The sequence below is a fragment of the Poromitra crassiceps genome (genome assembly GCF_964638095.1).
Source record: "Poromitra crassiceps genome assembly, chromosome: 3".
Lineage (NCBI taxonomy): Eukaryota > Metazoa > Chordata > Actinopteri > Beryciformes > Melamphaidae > Poromitra > Poromitra crassiceps.
In genome coordinates this window covers 28,045,429-28,072,820 of record NC_139625.1, presented here as the reverse complement: position 1 = coordinate 28,072,820, position 27,392 = coordinate 28,045,429, and the positions used below count along the sequence as shown (strand labels likewise).

The following is a 27,392-nucleotide window of genomic DNA, read 5'->3' as shown; positions in this document are numbered from 1 at the left end:
AAGGCCCTTTTGACGACCCCACCCGGGCGGTGGGCACTCATTCCTTCAGCGCTCACATCGTCCCAGGTGAGAATCAAACCCAGGACCTTCTAGCTGTGAGGCGACAGCTCTACCACTGAGCCACCATGCCCCCCGACCTGCAGTGTTTAGGCATGATGAGTGAATGGTCTGAAGGTGCACCGGGCCCGGGTGCGCCCAGCCTAATGACCCCAACATTAGGACAGGGCCAGGAGAGTGGGAGGGTCATCAAACTTAGATGTTTTATTACAGAAAATGTATGAAACCCATCACCAAACTAGTCATACATTCTGTCATCATGTTACTTATGGTTGAAATTAAGTGAAATACATTATTACCCTTTTTGCTGGGGGACCCCCTGGAATCCCCTCAAGGACCCCTGGGGGGTCCCCGGACCCCACTTTGAAAATCACTGGTCTTGACTACTGTTTAGAACTGTAAAAACTTAAAGGGTAGCGCTCTGGCACTTGAAAATGACACTTGTCTGAAGGGAGCAGCATAAAAGTGTTGACTGTGAACGTGTGAAGTGAGAATGATGGTGGATGTTTTTTTTCTGTTAAAAGTCTCGCAATTACAAAGTAGTACAAATACAAAATCAAGACTGAGCAATTACAAAATTTTGAACAAACAGAAAAAGAGTGTAGGCCTATATTAAAACAATTTATAAATAACAAGAGTGAGAGCCTGAGTGGTCTACTCAGAAATCAAAATCTGTATGTTATGTAAACACTCAAGGCTTGTTTGGTTTTTACAATTTCAGTGCTTTCTCAAAATTAATCATTTCATTCATGAAGACTAAAAACAGTGGTCTGGCATTAGTGATGGCTAGGTGGATGTTTCTTCATGAGGAATTATGAGGAATCGAACGAGGTCGTGGGCGCGGCCTTAGATGGGCGTGGCACGCACGGCTTGTTGTCGTATGACGTGGCCGTGACGTTTTAACGGGCGGATATTTTGAAAGTGGAAAATGGAAGATGGAGGAAATTGCAACTTTTCAAGGGGAACAAAATACGAACATTTAATTGTCCTTTGTGAAGCCTTCACCGAACAACTCAATGCACGCAATTGAAAAAATACGGATATATCCCTATATGCATCTGCAAGACCGAACTCAAGCAAGATGAGTCTTTCAATCGGCGATCAAATTAAGGTGAGTAAGCTAACAGCTAGCTAGCTAACAGCTAACCCCAGCCAGCTAACATTACACGTTAGGCTAACGTTAAAGTTTGTCACCTAGTCGTGAATACTACAACTTAACTTGTCTTTACAACATGCAATGGAAACATTTAATCCAATGTAATTAATTGAAACGTTTAAAATGTGCAGTTGGCGAGCTAGCATTAGTGTTAAATCGATCGCTACGGCAAAGCGGCAACGCTTGCAGCCTTGGTGCCCGTGTGCGTGTGTGTGTCACCCTGATCTCTGGGGACAGGTATGTGCTCCTTGGAAACGGGCATAAGTGCTCCTCGGTAGCGGGAAGACAGCCGGGATAATGAAAGGTTTTGGTTGGCCATAATATGACAGCGTCAGGTGTAGATGGCTTGTTTGTCAGTTAACGTTGCTGTGGGGAGGATTTCCTAACGTTATGTGTCCTGACAACCAGCCCAGGCTAACGACAGTGTTTGGCTTGACTTATTTCAGCCAACATGTCGCAGGGTAGAGGGACGATGTATGATCAATATCACTATTTCTTTCAAAACCTCTCCACTGAAATCCTAGTCCGTAAAGATGAAGAGAGCATTTTATCATCTGCACAGGAGCTGAGGATTGAGGTATCATGCTTTTACAGGCTCTTGTCTGTGATCAAGATATTATTTTGTATTCAGAAATTACCCTCACAATATTTGCTTGATGATCTGAAGTGTATTGCTTGCAGACACCTTGGTGTGTGTGTGTGTGTGTGTGTGTGTGTGTGTGTGTGTGTGTGTGTGTGTGTGTGTGTGTTCACCTATGTTTTTATTGACTGTTTTTCTTCTCATTTAGGATTTTACGGTCCTCACCCTCCTGGGAAAGGGTTCCTTTGCTTGTGTTTACCGGGCAAGATCATTGAAGACTGGTGTGGAGGTTGCAATCAAAACTGTAAGAATCACTCGCCCACCTTTTGTTTGGTTTGCCAGTTGTACAGGATGATTTTGGCTTACTTAATATTGTAAGGTTTATACCCCCAAGCTGTTGCCATCCCCGACAGTTGAAGTGTCAACTGGGACTGTTGGATTATTAGACCCTAACTCCCTCCCATGGGGCTCTTGTGGTCCCTAGACTCTCTAGAATATACCTGAAAGGTCCACTGTCTGTGGGCAACAGATTGACAACTAACCAGCAGCTCTGTACCACATTAGTTGTTGCGCCTATGGGCAGCAGGTGTGTAATTATCTCTATTGTTCCCCTCTGTAGATTGACAAAAAAGCAATGCAAAAAGCTGGTTGGGTCCAGCGGGTCATAAATGAAGTGGAAATTCAGTCCCGTTTGAAGCACCCTTCCATACTTGAGGTAAAATTGGGATATCACTAATTTCCTGTGATTGTTTACAATTTGGTTGTGTTAATTTGTTGTTATCATCACACTATAATGTAAAATATTTTGTTATTTATTTGTGTCAGTCAGATCAATTGTCAATTTAGTTTTGTTGCATTTGAATATAATCTGACTACAGCAGACAAGAATGGGCCTCAAGGTGAATGCCACAAATTTTAAGAATTCACATGATATTTCTGTGTCGCCTAGGGCCCTAGGACAGTCCAATGAGTATTTCTAAGCATGAAAAATCTCCAGATACAGCTGCGCCTTATTTACACTGAAAATCTTGAAAATAGTTTTGCCACATTTTCTTACACTATTCTCAGGTTGACAACATTATCAATAATGGTGTGTTATTATGATGATGATGATTATTTTTGTTGTCTTATTGTTTTGTGTGAAGCTGTACACGTACTTTGAAGACAGCAACTATGTGTACTTGGTGTTGGAGATGTGCCATAATGGTGAGATGAGCAGGTACCTCAAAGAGCGGAAGACACCTTTCTCTGAGGATGAAGGTCAGTCATGATTTGTACTTGAAATAAAGTATTTAAACTGTTTTACTTCTTAATGAACTGTGAATTAAGTTGTAATAGATAAGTGTTCACCTGATTTGCGAGCCACCGCCCCTGTCTTAAAATGTGTTGCATTGTTTTTGTTTCACAGCAAGGCAGTTGATGCATCAAGTAGTAGGAGGAATTCTGTATTTGCATACCCATGGCATCATACACCGGGATCTGACCTTGTCAAACCTCCTGGTGACCAGCAGTATGAACATAAAGATAGCCGACTTTGGCTTGGCCACTCAACTCAATCTCCCAACTGAAAAGCACTTCACCATGTGCGGGACACCCAACTACATCTCGCCGGAGGTGGCCACCCGCAGCGCCCATGGCCTGCAATCAGATGTCTGGTCACTGGGGTGCATGTTCTACGCCTTCCTGATGGGTCGCCCTCCGTTTGACACAGACACAGTCAAACACACCCTCTCCAAAGTGGTTCATGGGAATTACGAGATGCCCGGCCACCTTTCTCTGGAGGCTCAGGACCTGATCCACCAGCTGCTGCAGAAAGACCCCGCCCATCGCCCCAGCCCGTCTGCAGTGCTGGCCCACCCATTCATGTCCGAGAGGCCGCTGGCCAGGACCAAGGAGCTGGCCCTGGGGGAGGCAGGGTCCATGGACAGCGGCATTGCCACCATCTCCACAGGCTGCACCTCCTCCACCTCAGCCAGCAGCAGCAACCGCCTCCAGAGGAGAACCAGGCACATGATGGACTCCGCCCTGCCCAACCGTATGACGGCCGTACCGAGTGTTCCACGCCAGCCCAATGCCGCCTGTTTTGAGGATAGAGACCAGTGGCAGCAGCAGCCCGCCGACAGAGGTCACCGAGAGGGCAGGAGCAGGGCGGTTCATAGTGAAGAGAGCGGACAGCCCCAAGCTCGCTACCTAAGGAGGGCTCACTCCTCAGACCGCTCCAGCTCTGCTGCACTGGGTCACGGGATGGGCCATGCTGAGCTGGGGAGATGTCACTCAGAAGAGAATCTAACTGGCTCAGGAAGAGCAGTATTCCCCATGTCATCCACTCCACATCCGTTCTCAGAGCATGGGTGGCTACCTTCGCCCTCTGTCAAACAATCAGCCAAGTAAAACATCTCTCAATTATGTTATTTCATTCACTTTTCAAATATTGTCTTTGACTAACTTTGACTGAGTGCAATATCTCTTTTTTTCAGCTCTGGGTTTTCATTATCCACACAAACTGGAAATCCACCAAGCTTGCAGTTCCAAGACCCGGAAGCGGTTTCTAATTGGTTCAGTAAAGATGGTAAAGTCACTGTTCTTTTGTTTAATTAGCTGTGTGTGCGTGTGGCTGATTTCAGAATTTTATTATGAACTTAAGCATTCAGCTAAAGCTCTTATCCAGAATGACTTGCAGTGAGTGAGAAGATAGAGTTTCAGTATCTTGCTTGACACTTTGAAGGAACACATGCCTGGACACAACCTTGGCTGTTGTTTGGGTTGAACCTGGGGTTTGCCATGGGTTAGGCGTCTTGATCTTGGTATGTGTAAGGCTGTCTAACTACTAGGCATCCCATCTTAACAAGTGTTTTCGTTCCTCGCTCAGGTTCCGGCCCAAGGCCCGCGGACAGCAGCGCTCACAGCAGCAGTGGGAGTTTCCATAGCAGCAGAGGGCCTTTAGGGGTTCACAACTCCTGGACAGACAAGTCCCCGGGCAGAGGGGCCAACCCTCACCACAACCCCCTTCCCCCCAACCCCATCTCATACAGGGAGAATATACCTGGAGACGAGTTCCAGCTGCCGCATGGCAGAGAGATGAAGCTGCCCTCACCCAAGCACAGTATGGTTAAGGAGAAGAAAACTCTGAGAGACACGGTCCCACCTCTGTGCGCTTCCAGACTGAAACCTTTCAGACAGAAGACCAAAAATGCTGTTGTAAGATGTTGCTCGTGTTATTATCTGCTGATAGGCTCTCCTACATTTCACTGTGCATAATCGGTTCCGAAAATTGTTGGTCTCTAACCTTATTGTTTTACATTCTTGTCTGTCTTCAGGTGAGCATCCTGGACACAGGTGAGGTGTGTATGGAGCTGTTAAAGTGCCATGGCGGTCAAGAGAGGGTCAAAGAAGTCCTTCGGATATCCTGTGATGGTTCAATGGTGAGTTCCAGTAACTTCACCAATCAGTCTGAATATCACTTACTAACTCCCCTTCTAAATCTTCTCCTGTAGTGGGTGGTATACCAGTATAATATAATGCAAACTTAAAGGCATAATGCAGCCTGAATCTTAATAGTTACCACTCCTGTAAATCAAATGTTTATCCCATGTAGGTGACAATATACCAACCTAATGATGGAAAGGGTTTTCCTGTGCTGGACTGCCCCCCTGCCCCTCCAGAAGATATTCTGATTTGTAGCTACGATGATCTTCCAGGTATGCTAATGCACCACAATTGATAACATCTGCTGATACAAGATTTAAAAAAAAAACATGTGCGATTAGCTTTTTATTTGTGCCTCATTTATAGAGAAATATTGGAAGAAGTACCACTATGCCTCCAAGTTTGTGCAGCTCGTAAAATCCAAGACTCCCAAAGTGACGCTTTACACCAAGTACGCCAAGTGCATGTTGATGGAGAACTCTCCCAACGCAGACCTGGAAGTTTGCTTTTATGACGGTGAGCCAGAGGTTGACACATGACCCTTTTCTGTCTAAATGTGTCTGCTTTCTTTACATACAAAAACAAACATCTCTCTGTTAACATCATTTGTGTTGAAACAGGAGCAAAGACCCACAAGACGTCGGAGCTGGTGCGAGTGGTTGAGAAGAGCGGGAAGTCGTATACGGTGAAGGGCGAGGTGGGGCTGAGCGGCCTGAGCCCAGAGAGCAGGCGATATGTGACGCTTTCAGATGAGGGCCACAACATGTGTCGCTCTTTGGAGGCCGCCATGCTCGCAGAGGAGCAGCGCAGCGCAAAGAACACGCCTTATTTCCCAATAACTATTGGCAGGTGAGAGGAACTCACTAGTTGCTATCATCTGCATCCTGTTTGGTCTTGTGTTGCAAATCTTAGCTCTGTGTATGTCTTCCCTTCTAGGAGACCTGTCAACCCAGACTCTCCATGCTCATCGCTGCCGCCCCACACGGCGCCTGCTGACGCAGCCTCACCTCCCCAACCTCCACACATCACTCCTTCGGTGGGTGTCTCACAGCCTGACAGATGGACAGGTCTATTTAGAGATTTGAACAGGTGCACTATGATTAGAGAGTTTTTTCCTCCTGAAATGTATTTTTATTTTAAATCACCAGATGATCTCATATGATGGATCAGATATCACCTCGGCAAGCCTGAACAAGAAAAGTTCTGCAGTAAGACAGGACCTGTCGCACAGTGCGGGGAAAGTGGTTAAGTCGATATTTGTGCCCAACATCGGATGGGCATCCCAGGTAATTGATAAATGCTTGCCTTAATATTTTTTATAATCAGCTATAGAATCTTCTCTGGTGTCAAAAGCTTGAATGTCAATGTATTTGTGCCCATTTCTGTGTCTGTAGCTGACCAGTGGAGAGGTGTGGGTGCAGTTCAATGACGGCTCTCAGCTGTTGGTGCAGGCAGGAGTTTCCTGCATCACCTACACATCTCCAGAGGGGCGAATCACCAGGTACACAACACTTTAACACTAGTTCTGTCCTTCTGTTGCCTTGTGTGTAGATTAACTAACCATTTTATTAAAGAAAATTAGAGTGGACAATCTGCTCTCGTTCAGCATTTTATTGTTGGTAAGTTTAGCGAGACAGAAGACAAAGCTCTGCTCGCTCTCTGTGGCACTAGTGTAAGAAACTCATGTTTCCAGGTCAGCTGATGTGGCCAAAATTAATTTGTATGCACCCTTTCCATAACAGTAATTTAGCGGTGGTGCGCCCCCCACAGTTAGAAAAATGTAATAACCATGAAAAGTCACCACCTGGCCTCATTACTAAGGCCAGTACCCCCCAAAATTACAGCACAATTGTCTGTGTATCATAATAAATATCCAGCAAACATTTTTGTGGACCTGGGTCTCGGATACAAAATGACAACTCCACATCTAGAAAAGACAATGCAGAGGAAACACTGAAATATTTTCACAACGTGGCACAATATACTACCAAATGGAACATTTCCAGATCCTTCTGATGCGTTGGTTTGCAGAGTTGTAATTGTGACAGGTCCCAGTTGCTGACATGGACTTGCACGTCTTCCTCACAGGTATCAGCAGAACGACAAGTTGCCGGAACACGTGAAAGACAAGCTGCATTGTTTCAGCACCATCCTGGCACTGTTCCCCAAACCGGCAGCTCATCGCCTACACCAACCTCATTAACACTTCCTGGTTAATGCATCCCAGCACTGCAGAGGCCTGGCAGGGATCAGAACGTAGCATTATATAGGCTTTGTACCGTCATGTGTTGATGTAAATATAGTTTTTTTTAACATGTACATTATGAAAAGATATATTTTATTAAGTTCTCCTTTTGTACAATAGTTTGTATGTCTGTCATGTTTTTACTGTGTATCTCAAACTGTCTCTATGAAATGTCAGATGCATAAAAGCTGAGGCAATAAACATCTGCAGGCTGGGTTGAAAATTGTTGCACTTTGTTTTGCTGTCTTCTCTGCACTTGATATATTCATGGATGACCACAATTAAGCTTTGTAGAAAGGAATTAAAGTATTTAGAGCTGCTTTATCGTTTCAGTATACAATATACAATGTTGATAAACACAACAGCCCTTTACTGTCATAAGAATAGCAGTCACATCTGTGAAACTTAATTTTAAAATGTATTTATAAATCACTTGGTTATGTGCCAGTGCTGGATTTAATGTCCTTTTAAGATGCCAGGTTCCTTGTGGTCTGAGGAATGAGGCAAGTCTTTGGGGAATGGTAATCAGTTTACACTGTAGATGAATGGTTGTCCGAATGCATTGTGCAATATAGAAAAAACAATTGTAGCATATTGCATCTGAATCACTACAATCAGTGATGACCCGAGTAAACACTGGAAATGGCAGTTGTCTACATACAAAACCATCATTTAGAAAAGCAAGGCTGAATTAATAAAAAAGAAAACAGCCAGGTGAGGTTTCACATAGTTGTTTATTTTGCCCTCTAGGTTTGGCCATTTAATTAAAAAAAAGTCACAAAATTGTAGCTTGATTTCTTTTCCTTACATAACTGATACAAAACATACGGATGTAGGCCTATGCATATTATATACATACACATGTACTGTATGAGATATCCAAGTCAACATTTAGGTGGAAGCCAGGAGCATGAAGACACTGTCTGGGTTGCAGAAATGACCACGGGTATCGTTAACCATTTATTTCCCATTTAGAAGCACAATAAAGAACACAGCATGGGACATACAGTATAGTGTACACAGAGATCTGTCTGTAATACACAGGGACACATCCTCCTCTTGGTCCCTGTTGCTCGGTGATGAGCCTTGATTGGGGGAAAAGGGATGTGAAGGATTCTCCCAACCCTGTCTACAGGCACACCATCACATTTTGAACTGGAGCCATTGTTGCTTCACTAGATACTTATATTGTTGGGAAATTAAATTTCCATATAATATTTGGGATTGGTCAACAAATACCAAAGAGCAGTGCAGCATTGAAACCGGGGTTCTCAATGTTAAAACACGTTTAGGTAAATTGTTACGCGGTTGTGGAAACATTAGCACAATGTGACAAGTGTCTACTGATTTTAGACTCAAAATAATTGCCATAATTGCCAAAACCTAACCTCTGGAATTGTGAGATAGAAGGAATCTCCTGAGCAATTTTAAAGTTCCAAATTTGAATTCCTCATCATAAAAGATGTATAATTTGACACCAAGATCATATCAGATTAGTCTGCACAACTTTATTGCAGTTACACTTTCCATAGACTGCCAGTCTGTGGCTGCAAAAAAAAAATCAAAAAATCATGATGCCCCCGATATCCAATTATTTTTGTAATGCCTTATAATTGTACTAAATGATATGCTTTTATCATAAAATGCACAATTGTTATGGATCTTTTAGCCAAGCTAACTGACTACATGCAGACAGTCGGTTCAGCACCCCAGCCAAACCTCCGACACTGATGGAAGAAATCAAACAGAAATGTGCTCTCTGGGACAAGAGAAGAAGCGGGTTTAGGAGAATCCCAGAAACCTGTTTCTACTGAGCTGGCAGGCTGGTACTGGTTCCCACTAGATGCTAGGGGGAGACGACAGCATCAACCACAAGCTCATTTGTCCCCTTGACACCACCTAAGATTGTTTCAATACAACTGGACCCAGCATTTTACTATCCCTCTGATAAATATCCACTGTTTGTTCAAAACATTGCGTGCTTTCTTTTATATAAAACATTTTCCCCCATAAAATCTCAATAAAATAAAGTTGCTCTTAGTAGATGTCAGGACAAAGATATTAACAAAATAGGAGTAAAAAATATCTCACAGTGAACACTGGGAACAAGAGTTGGGACCCCCCCTCCCCACACACACACCTCCCCTCAATCATTTTTAACATGTGACACAATCACAGACACAATTACAGCAGCTGGACCAGAAGATCGGTCAGGGAATGAAGCTTGAAGCGGATGCACTGACAGGACTATGGGTTAGTTAAGTTAACTTAACTATGGGTTGCTTCATTAAGTGTATTTCATAAGTCAAGTGGTGCTATACGTCAGTGTGAAATTAGATCTGGCAACAGAGGCAATAAGGCCAAACAAATCCCTTAACGATCAAGAATTGTCATTTACTCATTTCATGGTAGCAAAAATAATACCCATTTAGGTGAATATACAAATACTTACTTTACATAAATTTTAGCGGAATAAATGATTTTAAATCATCTAACAACCTGAATGCCCAGAGTTTCAAAGTGAACGAGTAATGATTGGGAGGAGAGACAGTTCCGCATGCAGATTAAGTTACAGACTAAAACAGCCCCAAGTCTGTTCGCTTCAAAAGGACTAGTTTGCTCACATTACAAATCTAAGCACTGAAGACGTGTGGATCGTCTGTTTAAAGACACTGCAAACTGGTGAAGTAACGTGGAGTTAAGTAAGCCAAGCGTCTCACCGAGCGCTGGAATTCAGAAATCATGGAATTCTTTGAAAACACCCACATACACAAAAACGGAATGTGATCCTTGCCTTTTCCCGCCGGAGTGACTCGAACCAGGAAACGCTTTGTTTGTATGAACACTAAACACCTGCACAAACCTAGCCGGCATCTGACATACAACACTCAAAAGACCTATAAACATTGGTTCAGGGAAGAAGAAAAAACTTGGTCACATGATCAAGGAGATTAATCTTTTTTCTTTTTAACCCGGTGACAAATGTTTATATCAGCTGTGATGTGGTTTCAGCCTTGCACTATACTTATAACAAAGTCCGTTTTGATGGCACGCGGAAAGTAAACAGCTTACCACTTTGTTGGAAGTAACACATCCCAAAGCTATGTTGCTCGTCATTCAGAATCGTTATGTCTTCTGCAGTCACAGCAGCCCCAGACCTCGTCTTCCCCTTACTTTGTACAGAGTGGTATTGACCAGAATACAAACTATCGCCCACCACTGGCACGGTCCAGAGTAATGCGATTGTGCCCGTTTGTGGTACGAGGGTTGATTCATTGCACATCTAGTGGCGCATCTTTCTCCAGTCCTGACACAGCCATTCCCCCTCAACTACCTCACCTGGACCCTTTCATTACAGAGAATTCACACAGAGGAAAAATAAAAATCAGCAATTAGGCAAAGTTCCCAAAAGTTCACATTACAGTACTGTTAAGTCTTATTAGACAAAACGAAAAATACAAAAAGGCAGAGAGAAAAAGCGGACACCCAATCACCATCATATTCAATATCTACATAGGAAAAGGTTTGTTTTTTTGATTAGATATATTATCATCATTAACATCATAATTATTATGATTATTATTCATTAATATTGTCACCGTTCTCATACGTTTTTGTTCGGGGACAGAACGGAGCAGGGGGCGGGGATCAGTCACTGGGAGGACGCCTTGGTGGCTATCGTGGAGACACAGTGCTGCTGGAAGTTGGGGGAGATGGCCGAGTTGCATCCCAGTCTCTGGCGCGGGCCCTTCAGGCCTCCGTCGCCCTCTACGATCCAGGGGCTGCCGCCGGCCTCCTTCCCCAGCATGCTGCAGCAGCCCGGGGCCGGCGGGGCGGGGTTGGGTACCGTGCTGCTGGGGGTCTGCGCGACCACCTGGCCTTTGGGCGGCTCGCTGGCAGGGGCGTAGTCGGCGCTGTGGCTCTGAAGCACGGTGCTGATGTGGTTCAGGAGGTCGTTGAAGAACTCCGGGACGCCCTCGTAACCTGGGAGCGAGGGAGGATAGACAGTGTTCAGGTTGTAACTCCTACATCAGTAATGAATTGCAACGTGTAAATGGCGTGCGACAAAGGAGAGGCTTCTGTTGGAATGGTTGCACAATAGGATGATGTCACTACACCTCTCCAGTTTTCATGGGGTGGCACCAGAGACAGAATGTAACCCGAGAACCATGTCACCATAGCAACAAGCCCCTGTCGAGAGTGACTCTTGCTGAACTCTCCTCTAAACATGCAGATAACTTGAGCAACAGCGACTCTTGTTAAACAAATAATTTGGTGACTGTTCAGTACTCAAGTTGCGTGTGGCAGAACTCTCAATACAAGCCACACCTGTGGAGGAGAGGCCGCACCTACCAGGGAATGCATTGATATCAATCACAGCGTGTTGGCCTGTTTGGTTGTTGATAATGACATCAATGCCAAACAGGGACACACCCAGAGACTGCCGCAAGGACCTGGACAACTCTCTGATGACATCATCACTAGGTGGCTGAGAGACTCCCTCCACATTCTCTCTCTGTGGGTGAGATATGACACATTATTATAATATCAACCATATCATACATTTAAATGGGATTGCAGTCAGTGGTATTATAGTCATAGGTTTAGACTGCCAACAGCTCAGTGTTTTGGACGTACCGAGGTCAGGTGTGAGGAGGACTCTGGCTTGGACACATTGTGACTGTTGAAGAAAATGGATTTCCTGTCTGAAAAGGAAACAAAGTGAAAACAGGTCAAGCAGGATTTCATAAGAGCTTTTACCTACACTTGTAAGGCGCTTTCCAAAAATGAATAGTGATCAGTGAGCACTTATCACCTCAGGCACTAGGGGGCAGCAAAGCCTGATCTGTACCTCAACTGGTTATTTGGTGTGTCACAGCAATAGGGCTTTATGGCTTCATGGCTCAATTTACTAAGATTTCAATTTAAAGTTATAATCCCAAAGATTTTCATGTAAATAAATGTCTGTTAAGTCACTATCTATCTGATAGTGAGTTAACACAATGGTGATTGAGCCTATGGCCCATTGACGGAAGCCTTTGCATTTTCAATATTGCATCAACTTTTTTCCGGTCTCTGCTAGCATTACGGGGGGTTACTATGGCCGAACAAACTAACTAATGTCACATAATGCAACACTGCTTCGATCTCACCTGCACTTACCACTCATCACCTTAGGTGTCACCCAAGAGAACAAAACTGAAATCTTAGAGATTTTCACTTTAACACCTGGCGTAAAGGAGCGGAAACCCAAACCAAACTTGAGTATTATCTTAAGCCTTATTGATTTAACATTCTAACACATTGATGAACAGGATGTATGAATGTGTATGGATTAATATTACTGAGTATAATAGGAGTATGGATATGGATTCTTACTACTATAAATGATTTGCAGTGCACGTCCTTCTATAATACTGTAGTAACTCGCAAGTCATCTGCGTCAGTCATACCCGTGTCATGTGACTGCTAGCCAAGCAGGAAAACAACACAGAGCTTAAGTTTCATTTGTATGTCAGCCAATGGCTAACCTCTTCAAACCAAATGCCAAATGTGAAGATCGACTGCTAAATCTATTGCTTCCTTGTTCTATGTTATCATTTGCAATGATTAACATTAGAGAGATGCGAGAGGGTGGGGAATGTAGGGGAAAAGTTAATTCCATCACTGTCCAAATAAATCAGTCCCTTGGCTCTGAGAGGCCTGATGAAGTGCTACACAGACGGACGTCATTCCCATGCCCGCTGAACTAAATACTAGGCACAGTTCACTTTTATGCGGTATGTCTCCTCACCCCGCTTTGTTTTTTACGAGCCACGTCAAATATAATGTTCTGTCATGCTTGTGATAGACAGTAAAGTGTTTGAATCTGAATCTTCAGACCTCACTCATTTGTCTAGTCTCCCTCCTCTTATTGGATATAAAATACAATATATCCGCAGGCTAAAGGTCCGATAACAAGTTGCAGGGATGGGTAGATGACAGCTGTAAGCATGAGGCAGTGGTAGGTTGCTTTGTGTCACGGTGCCACTTGTGGTTCTGGGCTCTGAAGGATTGGCCCAGTTGTCTTTGCAGTGCGACAACGTAGACAGTTGCAGCACCAACGGAGGACCTGGTTTGCATGAGGGATACTACTGTACTACATGCAAATAGGGAAGAGCTTTGTATCAGGGGACAACCCCGTAGTTCTACCTGTGTAATGCTTGTGAAATGTTAGTATGCAGAAACAAAACTCCTCCTGTTTTTCCTCAACATGGGCAACATGTACTAAATGGACGAAACTCAACTGCACTCTACTGCACCCTTTTAAAGGGTGAATAGGTCCAATCATGGGGACTATAAAAAGATTTTATGAGGTCTTTTATTAGATAATTTGGAGACGTGCGTCTTGTACAGTCTGGCCAGTATGGTCGTAAACAGCCTTTGGACTCCCCTCTCTCTCCTCACCTGCCGGTCCAGCAGGGAAGTTCTTCAGGGAAGGTCTCTCCACCACGGTGTAGGACTCGCCCACCACAAACACCTTGTAGAGCACTGCGTTGTGGTTGATGAAGCTCTGGATCACACAAGGAGGCTTCACGTCCTTCAGGTCCTCTTCACTGAAGATGATGGCCATCTGTGGACAGGAGGATGCAACTACTGCTTAAAACTCGCATCATTGCAACTCTGAAGTTTCCAGTATTTTCCCCTCATACTTTTAGCACGATCACAAAGGGAAAAAATGATCAAACTAAACATCACCTTTCAAATCAATTGTTAAAACCTAACTTGGTTCAATGCTGGAGGAATTATGACTATTTGGCCATACTGACAGGAGGGTATTGATTTCAGCTGGCAAACAAAGACACATCAGGCAGAGCACTGTATTTGATGTTGCTGTTTGGAGTCGAGTTAAATGACAACCCAGTGTAAGGAGACAAGTGTTACTGCTTCCACAGACCCAGGAGGGTGTGAGTGAGTGACCTCTGAGCCCAGTGGCCTCTTACCTCATGGGAGTTGGTTCCGTGGGCCACCCGTGTTTTGCAAACTAAGAGAGAAATTAGACAAGGACAAACAGGCTGTGAATATAGTGAGGAAACCCGACTTCCCCAATGCTGAAAAGCAGTAATGACATGGCAGCAGGGGAACAGCAGCTTCCACTAAGGCCTCTGATACGCTTTGACTCTCACCACAATGCTCACCACATGCCTAGTGTTTAGGCAAGTAGTAGTACTTAGTACTGGGCAGGCAGTGCCAATTAGAGTACTTAGTACTGGGCAGGCAGGGCCAATTAGAGTACTTAGTACTGGGCAGGCAGGGCCAATTAGAGTACTTAGTACTGGGCAGGCAGTGCCAATTAGAGCTGTTCTCCACTCAGGATTCTGCCACTCGAATCGGATTGGACTGTCCAATACGAATATTCGACTATTCTATACAAAAAAATAAAAATAAGAATATCTTCAGTGATTATTTTGACCACATTAACCGTCAATGCAACAGAGTGATGGGGACATGTGTCGGGCTTAAATAGTTCTTTAGCCTATTTCTCAAAAACTAATAGGCCTAAATAAATTTAAACAAGAATAAATTAACGAATGAAATTAAGATTGGAATTTAGATGGGGAAAAAACGACTGCTCGACTTGAGGAATCTCCATCAACTCAGGGGTCTCTCGACTGATGATTCGACTATTTGACTTTTAGAGGACAGCCCTAGTGCCAATTGTACCAATATCGATACCAGTTCTATTGACAGCTAAACATGGCATGTATGGCTGTGAATAGAACTGGTTCCCTTGTATTTATTGATGATGTGACTGCTGACAACAGCAGAAGGATCTGCTCATATTCAGCCAAATGCTTCAGAACTCATTGGATGATTATGTTAGTTTGTCCAATTAATTTGGGCCCTTAAAATGCAATTTTGGTCCCTTAAAATGTAATGGAATTCCTACACTGTTCACCTGATTTGGATGTAAATACCCTCAAATTAAATCTGGAAGTGTGCAGTTAAAGCATATCTTGATTGTTTCATTTCAAGTCCATTGTGGTGGTGTACAGAGCCAAAATGATGAAGATTGTGTCCAATGTCCATATATATATGGACCTAATTGTAGGTGGGACCATATTCAGAAGATAAAGGGGTTGAAGGACTTACTGAAGGGGAATGTGAGTCCGTGCTTCGTGATCTGCTCCAGTGTATCTGGGCCGCACTCTGTGTTCAGGACCATGAATGGAGGAGAGCAAATCCTCTCATCTAATAAAAAGAGAAGTAAAGATGGGAGAGGGGATTTGTAGGTTTAAGAGAAGAAGGGGGTGAAGATCTGTAACGTCATCAGTAGACAAAGTCTGGAGCCGCTCCTTAGGCAAGCAATAGGAATGTGACTTTGTAGACACTCCCTTTTCAGTCAGATGGGTACAATGTCTGCTTCTTCAGAACAAGTATCACTACTATTTTGTAAAATGAAGCTCATTTCTGTGTATCACATTTTCTTTTTCAGTGGCTCTAAACCTGTGGTACGCGGGTATGTATAATCAGCTCTCAATTCATCGTCAGTGTGATGGTTTAGAGTAGGGCTGGGTATCGTTTAACAAATTACAATACCAGTACCCTTAAATCACAATACCAGTACAAATACCAGTACCCTTAAATTACAATACCAGTACCAATAACAGTATCCTTAAAGTGATGCCCATACCAATAGTGTACTTCATTAGATTCCCTTTTCCCCCCCAGACACCATAGTTTTGAACATGTTGGTTTATCTCGGCGTACTGAACTGCCAACCCTGTCACATACACCGTGCTCAACTTAACCCGCACAGACTGTATGGGTTGTAGCTGCTGTGGTAGTGGCCCAATCACACGTCGCATTGAATGGAACAATGCTTGTGGTGATTGGCTGTGAGGAAAACAATACAAATAGTATATATTTTTTTATAGATCCATGTACAAAAAGGATGGAATGCAGGTATAATTTGACTGGAGAAGTTTCGATAATATTTGGTACTGGGTTATTTCGGTTGACACCCAGCCCTAGTTTAGAATCACAGATTAGTGTCAGGCTTTAGTTGTTTATACTGTCACCTGTTCCAGCCTACTTTGAAAAACAAAACAAATGACAGGCAGAGTATCCAACTGACCTCTGAGCAAAGATAACCAAAGACCTGTTTCACACACACCTTGTTTACCGTCATATATGGCCTTATTTCCCTTTCATCTCGCCCTATGACAGGATTAGACAACAAACAGAGCACACACAGCAGAGAGGCCATCTGACTGACGCAATGTCTCCTGTTCAAATAAATAAAGCAGGAAGCTGCCAGGCCTGTTTGCTCCTCCCAGGCAAACATGCGCACACACACGCGCGTGCACACACATGTGACCATGGTGAAATACAGGAAGACACACGATATCACGGGAAGCTACAGACAAGTCAAACCAGCTCAAGATGTCAAATAAAGCTGGCTGACAACAAGACACCTGTACTAATCCTGTGATGGCTCAAGAATAGTCCTACGGCTCAACAAGACAGCTGCATTAACACAAGAGTCAGCATCAAAGTGCTGCTGCTGATTAAACGCGACTGGGGCCAAACAAGACAAACAATGTGCCTAATTGACAGTTTTCTGTTGTCTGTCTCATGTTTTGACATCATGTCCTGTAGCGGCGGGTTGGTCAATTCTTTTGATAAGACAAGACTTCCTCTGCGAGGCTCTGCCAGCACAGGAAATAACAGACAAACATCCTGCGGCTCCATCATACTTTACCACATTGAGTCCATATTAATGTTCTGGCTTCTGCTATTTCCCCTCGACAATAGGTGCACGGGGTGATAAGGCAGCCGGTTGGAGATATCAGCGCAGGAAATCAGTGAGGGGCCGACCAAGAGCTGGCAAATTGCTAATGACAAAAACACAATAGAAACACGCCGGTGTTTGTGTTCTGTTGGCCTCAGCAGCGGCAGGCCTCTCTCACACACACACTAAGTGCTGAGGTCAGGAGAATCTCATTTGCCTACATGAACTCCAGTGCTGAGTGTTGAACTCTGGCCATGCACTGGGCCCCACAGACATCTACTGCTCCCAACACAGGCGCATACATGTACACACAATAACATCTACTGCTCCCAACACAGGCGCATACACACAATAAGTTCATGCTTCAGTCCGGGCCAAGCCCTACTGTGAAAGCTGATGCAAGAGGTGTGGGGGATTTTGTAAAGCCCATAAGTCACCAGAGAAACAACTTTTGACCATACCTGTTTGACAATTTACTTGTCTTCTGTTGTGTTCTTTTTTTTTTTGGGGGGGGGGGGGGAGACTCTTTGACAATTTATGCCAAAAAAAGAAAAGAATTCAAAGCAAAAAATAATAGGTTTATTGTATTTTTATATCAAAATCTCATTTTACTTCCTTGAAACAAAATTGGTGACTACATTAAAAATCTTAACCAATAAGCCATCAGACTGATGATTTTCTTAAAGTCTCGGCCCTCCCCTCCCATCAAATGAAACTTTCTTTCTCTCTCTAACTGATATCTCATTGGTTTACCCTTTTGAACGCTCCCTCCTTGCGTTAAGCCACCCCAACATCCTGACTCAACAGGAAATACATCACAGCAAGACACATGAAGTGTCATCAAGCTGCAGATCCAGCTTCGTTGGCTCCGCTGAAAAAACAGAAAACATCAAATCCCTACCAGTGGCAGGATTGCTGTTGTGTAGCTAATGTGCAAGATTTTTTTATCATCATTAACAAAGCAGTGCAGGAAACTCCTTCACTCACATGAAGGGCAGAAAACTCCACCATCAAAGGAATAGATCCGCACCCTCTCAAAGCAAGCCAAGACAGATCATCTGACATAGTTTGCATTTTCCAGTTTTTTTTTTGCAATAATATTGATAGGCAAGCACAGAACACTGCTGCCGCAAGCACACTCTGACTGTGTGCTCCGTTACTTTAATTTCCTGGTGGAGCCGGGCCGGTTCCGGTGTCGGCTCTGTAACCAGTGAGATTCAGGAATAGGGTGAAGCAATCACTCATCTCACTCTGTCTGCACTGGCTACCTACAACCACTTGTCACACTGTCGTTGTTTTACCAGGACGGGTATAGAAGCTTAGTGCCTTTCAGTAAATAACTCGGGAGGGGGAAATATCCCCGTTAGATCATGACCTCTCAAAGACTGATGAATTTGAATTTTGTCAAACAAAAACCATCAACAGATTTAAACCTCGTCAGATGAAAAATATCCAAAAGTCCAAGTTAAGGATTTATAATAAAGAGAGAGTGGTCAAAGAGAGGCCTTGCTTGGCTCTGGTCGACTGTGAGGCTTTGGGGATGCGGTGAGATGGTGGAGGGGGGATCAATCTCCGGGCTCTGTCTAAACACTGCAGGCTCTCAGCAGAGCCAGCGGAGACGTTTACGGGACTCCTCAGAGTTTGTTTTTTTGGCTCATTATCCAATTTGGTTGCTTTTGCCTCTTAGATTTTTTTAATCTCATCAGCACATCTGTTATGTTATGTCCTTCCATTCTGTGTTATAATTTTGATGTGTGCAAACTGCAAATACACTCTAAACTCTGTGTAAATTCACTGCAGCACTGATTGGCCCAGCGCCCTGAACTGGCTGAGAATGTATGGAGAAGGAATTCCTCCCACGATTGGCCTGAGATTCTCATCATCATATCTTCCCTGTGGTTTGATCCATTAGGTGCTGAGCACAGACAGCGAGGTTACATTAAGCTTCATAAAGTGCTGCTGTTTAGGCGGAAAGCTGAACTCTCCTGTTGCTATTTAGAGCTGGTTTCCTAGAAACCCCAGCATCCTCTCTCACTGCTCTCCATCGCTCCAAGGCAAAGCAGCACTATTTCAATACTTTACATTGAACTCCAAACCTGCCATTCTCAACACCGTGCTCCAAGAAGCTTACGATCCAATTACAATTAGGAATTATTCATCATGTTGGGAAATATAATTGGATTGTTTTCCCATTTCCCACAAAAGATGAATCCTACATTACATCGGGTAATAGGCTTCGGGCATTTCAGGAATCTTCAGTCCCATTATAATCTTCCTGGCACTTCATTCTTCTTTTATTTGCAGCTTTGTAGTGCTTTATGTTCATAGGTTGAGTCGATGTCTCGTCATAGATGCTGGGGTAGCTGGCAGGGGGCGTGGTCAGGGTGGGGTAAATCCTCCCATTCTCCCCATTCAGCATAGTTAGCATTTAGCTGCTAGCCCAGCCCAGGGACACACGATCGGGGATTTAATCGCCGCAGTAAACGCACATCTGAACAGACATCTATGCACCTGCTCTATAATCCCCAATCCTGTAGTGTAGAGCCACAGCACTGTCCTTTGGTGAGTCAGCCCATTGAGATTTTTTTACCCCACCCGTGCACCAGCCGTAGTAACATTTTGTGGCCGTTCCCAAACAGAACGACTGTATCTATATGGTGTTCCTTGGGGCGAATAATTAAAAAGCCACCCCATGCATACAATTTGTACATCCAAGATCACTAAGGGCATAGGGCCTGTGTCCACCTAGCGTCTTTTCCTCAGGTCCAGCGTCTTTTTTCAGTTGTTTCCAATGGGGGGAGAGCGTATGCGAGCGCACACGGACGTCTAGACAAAGTGCGCTGCGCCCAGCGTCTATTTTCAGAGCGCTCCAGCGTTTTTGTGTGCCGGCTCCCAGCGCTCCCAGCTGAGAATAATTTAACTTTTCAGAAAGACACTGGTGTCGGGTGCTCCTTTTCTGGCAACTAATCATATGGCGAAACTATCGCAACAGAGACAGAACGGCTCAATTGTGGGAGCAGATTGGCTAGAAACTTAATATTTCTGGTGAGTGTTGTGCTTACTGCTTTTAATAGCGTAGCCTACCTGTGTTGTTAGCTTGCTAGCTGTCAGCTATCAAGCTACTACCGCACTGAACTAACGTTAGTTTGAGACTGCTTCCTTGTATATTGTGTGCTGAGATCAGCGCTCCCCAGCGCACTCCCAGCCTTTAACGTCGGAAAAAGACGCTAGGTGGACACAGGCCCTTAGTCTCTAGTCTTTATACTTTTAACACCAAGGCCGCAGAAAAAACATTGCTACTCAATGTTTGATGGAGTAGGGATCTTTCCATTTGATCTAATTTAATCAATTGACATATGGTATGGATTAATATCATTTTGTCTTCCAGGAACCCCGATCACCAATTGATTCATTTTAACTATGCCCATAGGCTATACTGTACCCCCCTCAAATTATTTCAGATGAAACTATCTCAAAAGCCCTAACTGTACATTATGCCCCTTGGCAACCCCTGGTACCTTTATACATATGGTCTGGGAATGGTTGGCTGTTTCTGTGTTTTGGAGAGAGGTTGCCATGAAGATGTCCACAGTGCTGGGAGTCACTGTCCCTTGTTCTCCTGTTTGTTGTTTTGTTGTTGAATGATTTCACTGGGTTGAACTTGTCCTTGAGGCAGAGGCGCTGGCTGTTGTTGGGCCTCACTGCAGCTAAATGAGATGGATAGCTCCTCATACTCTGCCTTTTGAACAGTGGGCATCTTCAGCTGTGGACCTGGCTGTCATGGAGATGTTGACGGTGGCCCGTATGCATGGCGCCAAAGTAGAAAATATCACGTCATGGAATGCTTTTGTTGAGGCCATGCGTGGGGGCCATGATAGCTAGTTGGTGACTGTCTTTCTCTCTCTTTCTTCTCTCTCTTTTTGCTGAAGGGCATATGTAATAGTGGGTTTGTGGGTGGGCGGGGCCTGCAGGGAGGGGGGATTATGTATTGATCGTGTTTGCTTGTGTATGTGTATCTATAGGTTGTATTTTTTGTAGATATCTGTGGTCTCTTGTTTGTGTCATGTAATTTTGTTTAAAAAGACATGGAAAAAATATATATATAAATAAAAAGATCCTACACTAATTTGATGAGATGTTCATTATCTAATGATTCCGACATGGTGAACCGACAGTCAGGTAATTTTATTTTATTCATGATAGGCAATCTATTGCTGTCTGCCACTTGGCTGATATAACTTGTTCTTTACTTTACTTTACTGGGACTTGGGAGATTCTGTGATCTTTAAGTGTTGCACACTGTTTGTCTTTGCCTATGTTTGAATATTGATCACTTGCACAAATGGGACACTTGTTAATGTTGGTTATGTATGAACTGCTGCCGCTGAGACATGGATTAATGCTTGTACCAGGCACCATTATAATAGGGGGCTCCAGGATGAATCAACATTTTCATTGGTGCACCGGTGCACCTGACATTTAGCAGGTCTATGTATGTGTGTGTGCTCTCCCCCTCGTCATACTGTACACACACACAGAAAGACCAAAATAAAACCTTTTCAATGGCTTCTGCATACCTGCCAACATTGGGCTGTGAAAAAGAGGGAGATTTTCTGGGGTAGCTGTCGGTGAACGGCCTACCCCTCAAGGTCCCCACGCCCCGATAACCCTACAGTACACCACAAATTAATCATTCTTTCTTAAACTGTTTCCCCCTCCCCCGATTTTTTATCCCCCGTTAGTGCTAATTTTAATTTATTTATCCTGGTTGCTGCTCCACCCTCTGCCAATCTGGGGAGAGCCGGAACTGGCTCCATGCGTCCTCCAAGACATGGGCAGTAGCCAGCCGCTTCTTTTCATGTGACAGGGGAAGCTTCACTGGTAGGACATAGCACGTGGGTGGATCACGCTATTCCAATGAGTTCCCCTCCCTCCAAACAGGCGCCCCGAACAACCAGAGGAGGCACCACATCAGCGACCAGGATATTGCATGTTTTTGGTGAGGGGTTCCTATATGAAGGAAACCCCCAGGGGGCACGCGGAGAACATGCATGCATCCTTTTGACGACCCCACCCGTGCGGCGGGCAGTCGAGGACATGCGGACGGGCACGCATTCCTTCAGCGCTCACAGCGTCCCAGGTGGGAATCGAACCCAGGACCTTCTAGCTGTGAGGCGACAGCGCTTACCACTGCACCACCATGCCCCCCACCACAAATTAATAATTAATAAAGTAGGCTAAATTACTTTTAATTAGCCTTAAATTCATATCTCACAGTAAAATAAATGATAAAATAAAATAAACACAAAATGTACAAAAGATGTGATCAAAAAGACAACATCTAAAATGTACATCATAAAAAATACGAAGTGCAAATATTGTGAGTGTCAGTGTGACTGAGAACACCTTCAAAAAGAATAACAGTTTAAAAAAAATATGCAGGACTACAGTCTGCAGAGGCAAGTGAGATGGGAGATGTCAAAGCTTGCAAAACGCATGGTGTCTGCTGATGTAGCGGCTAGTGGTTAGAAACGGGAAGGTAGTGGACTGACATTTTGATGCGTATTTCTTCTTCTTGGGACCAATTTCATGCATTTTCAGTGGCAAAGCGAGCGGAGCCCATTGACTGTATAGGCTACATGCGGCCCTCGTCCGAGAGCTGGCGCTGGGTTGTCAGGTACCACAACACATCCAAACTGTGAAACACCCATTTGAGTTGTTGTATCATTATGAAATGGGGAGATTAGCGGGAGAAATTAACAATTGGGAGCAGCACAGCGTGAGAAAGGGTTCAAAATAGGGAGACTCCTTTACTTCCCGCAAATCGGGAGTGTTGGCAGGTATGCTTCTGTGACTTAAAATAAAATAAAAAACTTTTAACGTTACCAAAGCAGATACTGGGAATAATGTTACCCAACATGGAATTCAAGATGGCTAAAATGTGTTGTTGACAATCTGGCTATGCTGTCTATAACTAATGTTAGACCATCTAAGAGCAGCTATGTGCTATGGTTAGTCTATGGTTTCAACTTAACAAACAAATATAACATTCTCTGGATACTCAACATCCAGTGTCTTTGGTCAGTGATTTTCACTGATTGCAGGGCAAGCACTAAGCATCAGTTGTTTCTCAGAACACTGTCTTAAACTAAATCTTCTGTATCTACGGTAATCTTCATTGTGTCCCTAAAATTCTTTATATGCTCCTAGCTTTTTCAACCTAGGAGCATAATGTGTTAAGAAATTACCAATATATATGCAAAAGGCATGGTAAAAACATATGGGTGCACCTAAGTGCAAAAGTTAGGTGCACCAGTGGAACCAATGTAAAAAGTTAGTCTGGAGCACTGCAAATAACTCAGGAGAGTTTCAGTTTGATCCCACGGCATCCGTCTGTATTTATGAGAATTCTTTTCTCCTGAAGTGGAAAAGAATACCCTTGATGAAGAGACAGAGAGGCCTTCACTTTATAGATGACTTGACGACTGTTGCTATCTATAAAAACACTCTGAGATATCAAAACTGATGTATAAACAGAAACCAGTAGATTCCAGCAAGTAACATAAACAGCTACCTTACTCTGGCTCGCAGAGGAAACACAAAAGCAAGCTGAACAACAGCGCAGCACCACAGTTTCAAAGAGCAGAACTATGAATTACGCACTGCGCACATACGCACTGCCTATGTCCAACACCAATCCATTAGCGCTGGTGTCGTCCTTGTCTGGCTGTTCTCTATTAAACACGACATTACGATGAGTTAATTCTCCTTCTTATGTTTATATTCATTTAAACAATGCAGCGAAGAACGGCTCAATGTACCACGACTGAGGTGATCTAACATTATGAGACCACTCGAGAGGTAAAACAAGGTTCGCTTTTGCAGAAAACGCACAAGTGCACCTCAAGTGCTTCCTCCCATTGAGTACTATTCTGAGCCCCATGGCAGCCTTTAGTACTGGGGCTGCTCCAGGACTCGCTCCAGGACTCCATCATGGACTCCATCATGGACTCCATGCTCTCTGCTGATAAGGAGGAGGAAGTAGCTGTGCCCAAGAGAGCGCCGTGGACTTATCCACACTCTCACACTATCCTCTCTTTGACTCTACCCTTAACTGCAGTTCTCGCACTTCTAAACCAATGCAATCCCATTTACTGAAGACACTAAACTAACTAACCTTGATCCTTGAGGTCACACATGCTGCTTTTTCTCCACTTATGGTCGTGTAATTTAAGATGATAAAAGCCCATCCATGCTTATGTCTAACCAAAGCAGAATTGTCAGAGACGTTTGGAACATAGGCTCAAGTGTGAGCAGACAGCACCTCTTGCAACAATGGAAGCAGAGAGGGGGGGAAAGCTTCCTATAAAAGCAACGAGTGAGACACCTTCCTCTTCAAACCACACAGAGAGAGAGAGAGAGAAGAGAGAAGAGAGAGAAGAGAAGAGAGGAGAGAAGAGAGAGAGAAGAGAAGAGAAGAGAGAGAGAAGAGAGAAGAGAAGAGAGAGAGAAGAGAGAGAGAGACAGAAGAGAGAGAGAAGAGAGGAGAGAGAGAGAGAGAGAGAAGAGAAGAGAGAGAGAGAAGAGAAGAGAGAGAAGAGAGAGAGAGGAGAGAAGAGAAGAGAGAGAGAAGAGAGAGAGAGAAGAGAAGAGAAGAGAGAAGAGGAGAGAGAAGAGAGAGAGAGAAGAGAAGAGAGAGAGAGAAGAGAGAAGAGAGAGAGAAGAGAGAGAGAAGAGGAGAGAGAGAGAGAAGAGAAGAGAGAGAGAGAGAGAGAGAGAGAGAGAGAGAAGAGAAGAGAGAGAAGAGAGAGAGAGAGAAGAGAGAGGGGGATCATGCAGCTTATAGTCTTTATTACGTAACCAGAATCATGTCTGTTTGGATAAAAAGACGTCTTTTTGTGATTCTATTTTAAGAAACCACTGACACTGCCGACATTCTGAAGCGCCTCTGATCCATTCGTCTGACACAAGAGTGCGGTGCCTCACAGCCACACAGTGAAGTAACACTTCCAGGGTTTAGACTGTGGTGCCTCACAGACACACATAGAAGTAACACTTCCAGGGTTTAGACTGCGGTGCCTCACAGACACACAGTGAACTAACACGTCCAGGGTTTAGACTGTGATGCCTCACAGACACACATAGCAGTAACACTTCCAGGGTTTAGACTGCGGTGCCTCACAGACACAAAGTGAACTAACACTTCCAGGGTTTAGACTGCGGTGCCTCACAGCCACACATAGAAGTAACACTTCCAGGGTTTAGACTGTGGTGCCTCACAGACACACATAGAAGTAACACTTCCAGGGTTTAGACTGTGGTGCCTCACAGACACACAGTGAAGTAACACTTCCAGGGTTTAGACTGTGGTGCCTCACAGACACACAGTGAAGTAACGCTTCCAGGGTTTAGACTGCGGTGCCTCACAGACACACAGTGAAGTAACACTTACAGGGTTTAGACTGTGGTGCCTCACAGACACACAGTGAAGTAACGCTTCCAGGGTTTAGACTGTGGTGCCTCATAGACACACAGTGAAGTAACGCTTCCAGGGTTTAGACTGTGGTGCCTCACAGACACACAGTGAAGTAACGCTTCCAGGGTTTAGACTGTGGTGCCTCACAGACACACAGTGAAGTAACGCTTCCAGGGTTTAGACTGTGGTGCCTCATAGACACACAGTGAAGTAACGCTTCCAGGGTTTAGACTGTGGTGCCTCACAGACACACAGTGAAGTAACGCTTCCAGGGTTTAGACTGTGGTGCCTCACAGACACACAGTGAAGTAACACTTACAGGGTTTAGACTGCGGTGCCTTCACAGACACACAGTGAAGTAACGCTTCCAGGGTTTAGACTGTGGTGCCTCACAGACACACAGTGAAGTAACGCTTCCAGGGTTTAGACTGTGGTGCCTCACAGACACACAGTGAAGTAACGCTTCCAGGGTTTAGACTGTGGTGCCTCACAGACACACAGTGAAGTAACACTTACAGGGTTTAGACTGCGGTGCCTAACAGCCACACAGTGAAGTAACGCTTCCAGGGTTTAGACTGTGGTGCCTCACAGACACACAGTGAAGTAACGCTTCCAGGGTTTAGACTGCGGTGCCTAACAGCCACACAGTGAACTAACACTTCCAGGGTTTAGACTGTGGTGCCTCACAGACACACAGTGAAGTAACACTTACAGGGTTTAGACTGCGGTGCCTAACAGCCACACAGTGAACTAACACTTCCAGGGTTTAGACTGTGGTGCCTAACAGACACACAGTGAAGTAACGCTTCCAGGGTTTAGACTGTGGTGCCTAACAGACACACAGTGAAGTAACGCTTCCAGGGTTTAGACTGTGGTGCCTCACAGACACACAGTGAAGTAACGCTTCCAGGGTTTAGACTGCGGTGCCTAACAGCCACACAGTGAACTAACACTTCCAGGGTTTACGTTCCCTGCCATGTATGGGGGTAAATGAAGAGCGGATGAGTCACAGGTGTGATCTGTGTGTGTGTGTGTGTGTGTGTGTGTGTGTGTGTGTGGGGGGGGGGGGGTGGTGGTGGAGGTATGCTCTCCTGTCGCTAACGTCCTGTCATCATTCCACTGCTCTGCTCTGAGCCAAAAGACATTGGCCCCTGCTGAGTTTATGGGCTCAGTGACAGGGCAAGGTGCTGCTGGACTTCCCCTCTGGACTATATGAGACTCCGATCCATCAGTGGGAAGCCTACTGTACACAGAGCCCTGGGCCAGGTTCACACCGGGTTCAGGCAGGGGAGAGTGGAAAGGTGCTACTGTCACGTGGAGGGGAGAAATAGAATTATGATATTAGCCCAGCGCTCCGCCAGACTGACAATAAAACATCGGCTCGGAAGCATCAAGCGACATCATTCAAGTGAGAGGCGAGAGGCGACGTCCAGCACTGTCATACGTTACGTATCTGTCTCCTCTGGAACTGCAGAGGAAAGACAGAGACCCTGCAGTTACCGCAACTCTGCTCTCTGTCTCACTTTTATAACGTACCAAAAGAAACGCACGTTTTCCAACTCTTCTCTGTCTCGCTTTTATAACGTACCAAAATAAACGCACATTTTCCAGCAGCACAGCAGGGGGCTCAAAGTCCCTTGTCTCATTTTAGGCATCTTGGGCCCCATCTTGGTACAA

General features: G+C 44.6%; 2 protein-coding genes across 3 annotated transcripts in view; one reads left to right on the top strand and one right to left on the bottom strand.

The window, feature by feature from the left end:
• The first annotated feature begins 1,027 nt into the window (after window positions 1-1,027).
• On the top strand, window positions 1,028-7,544 carry plk4 (polo-like kinase 4). The gene is made up of 15 exons (XM_083634091.1): window positions 1,028-1,168; window positions 2,002-2,097; window positions 2,413-2,508; window positions 2,939-3,053; window positions 3,202-4,180; window positions 4,271-4,362; window positions 4,663-4,991; window positions 5,111-5,215; window positions 5,389-5,491; window positions 5,586-5,735; window positions 5,840-6,068; window positions 6,156-6,255; window positions 6,368-6,505; window positions 6,614-6,720; window positions 7,308-7,544. The coding sequence occupies exons 1-15, from the start codon at window positions 1,139-1,141 to the stop codon at window positions 7,420-7,422; spliced, it is 2,784 nt and encodes a 927-aa protein (XP_083490217.1). The 5' UTR covers window positions 1,028-1,138; the 3' UTR covers window positions 7,423-7,544.
• Window positions 7,545-8,191: 647 nt separating this feature from the next.
• Window positions 8,192-27,392, bottom strand: part of LOC310773833 (inositol-tetrakisphosphate 1-kinase-like) — a 58,953-nt gene continuing 39,752 nt past the window's right edge. For both annotated transcript variants that reach the window (XM_083633794.1, XM_083633795.1), the window contains exons 6-11: window positions 15,598-15,696; window positions 14,448-14,488; window positions 13,912-14,077; window positions 12,103-12,170; window positions 11,818-11,980; window positions 8,192-11,448 (exon numbers count right to left, since the gene is read on the bottom strand). In XM_083633794.1, coding sequence (XP_083489920.1) covers window positions 11,117-11,448; window positions 11,818-11,980; window positions 12,103-12,170; window positions 13,912-14,077; window positions 14,448-14,488; window positions 15,598-15,696 — 869 coding nt within the window. In that variant the 3' untranslated portion in view covers window positions 8,192-11,116. The remainder of the gene's footprint in view (window positions 11,449-11,817; window positions 11,981-12,102; window positions 12,171-13,911; window positions 14,078-14,447; window positions 14,489-15,597; window positions 15,697-27,392) is intronic.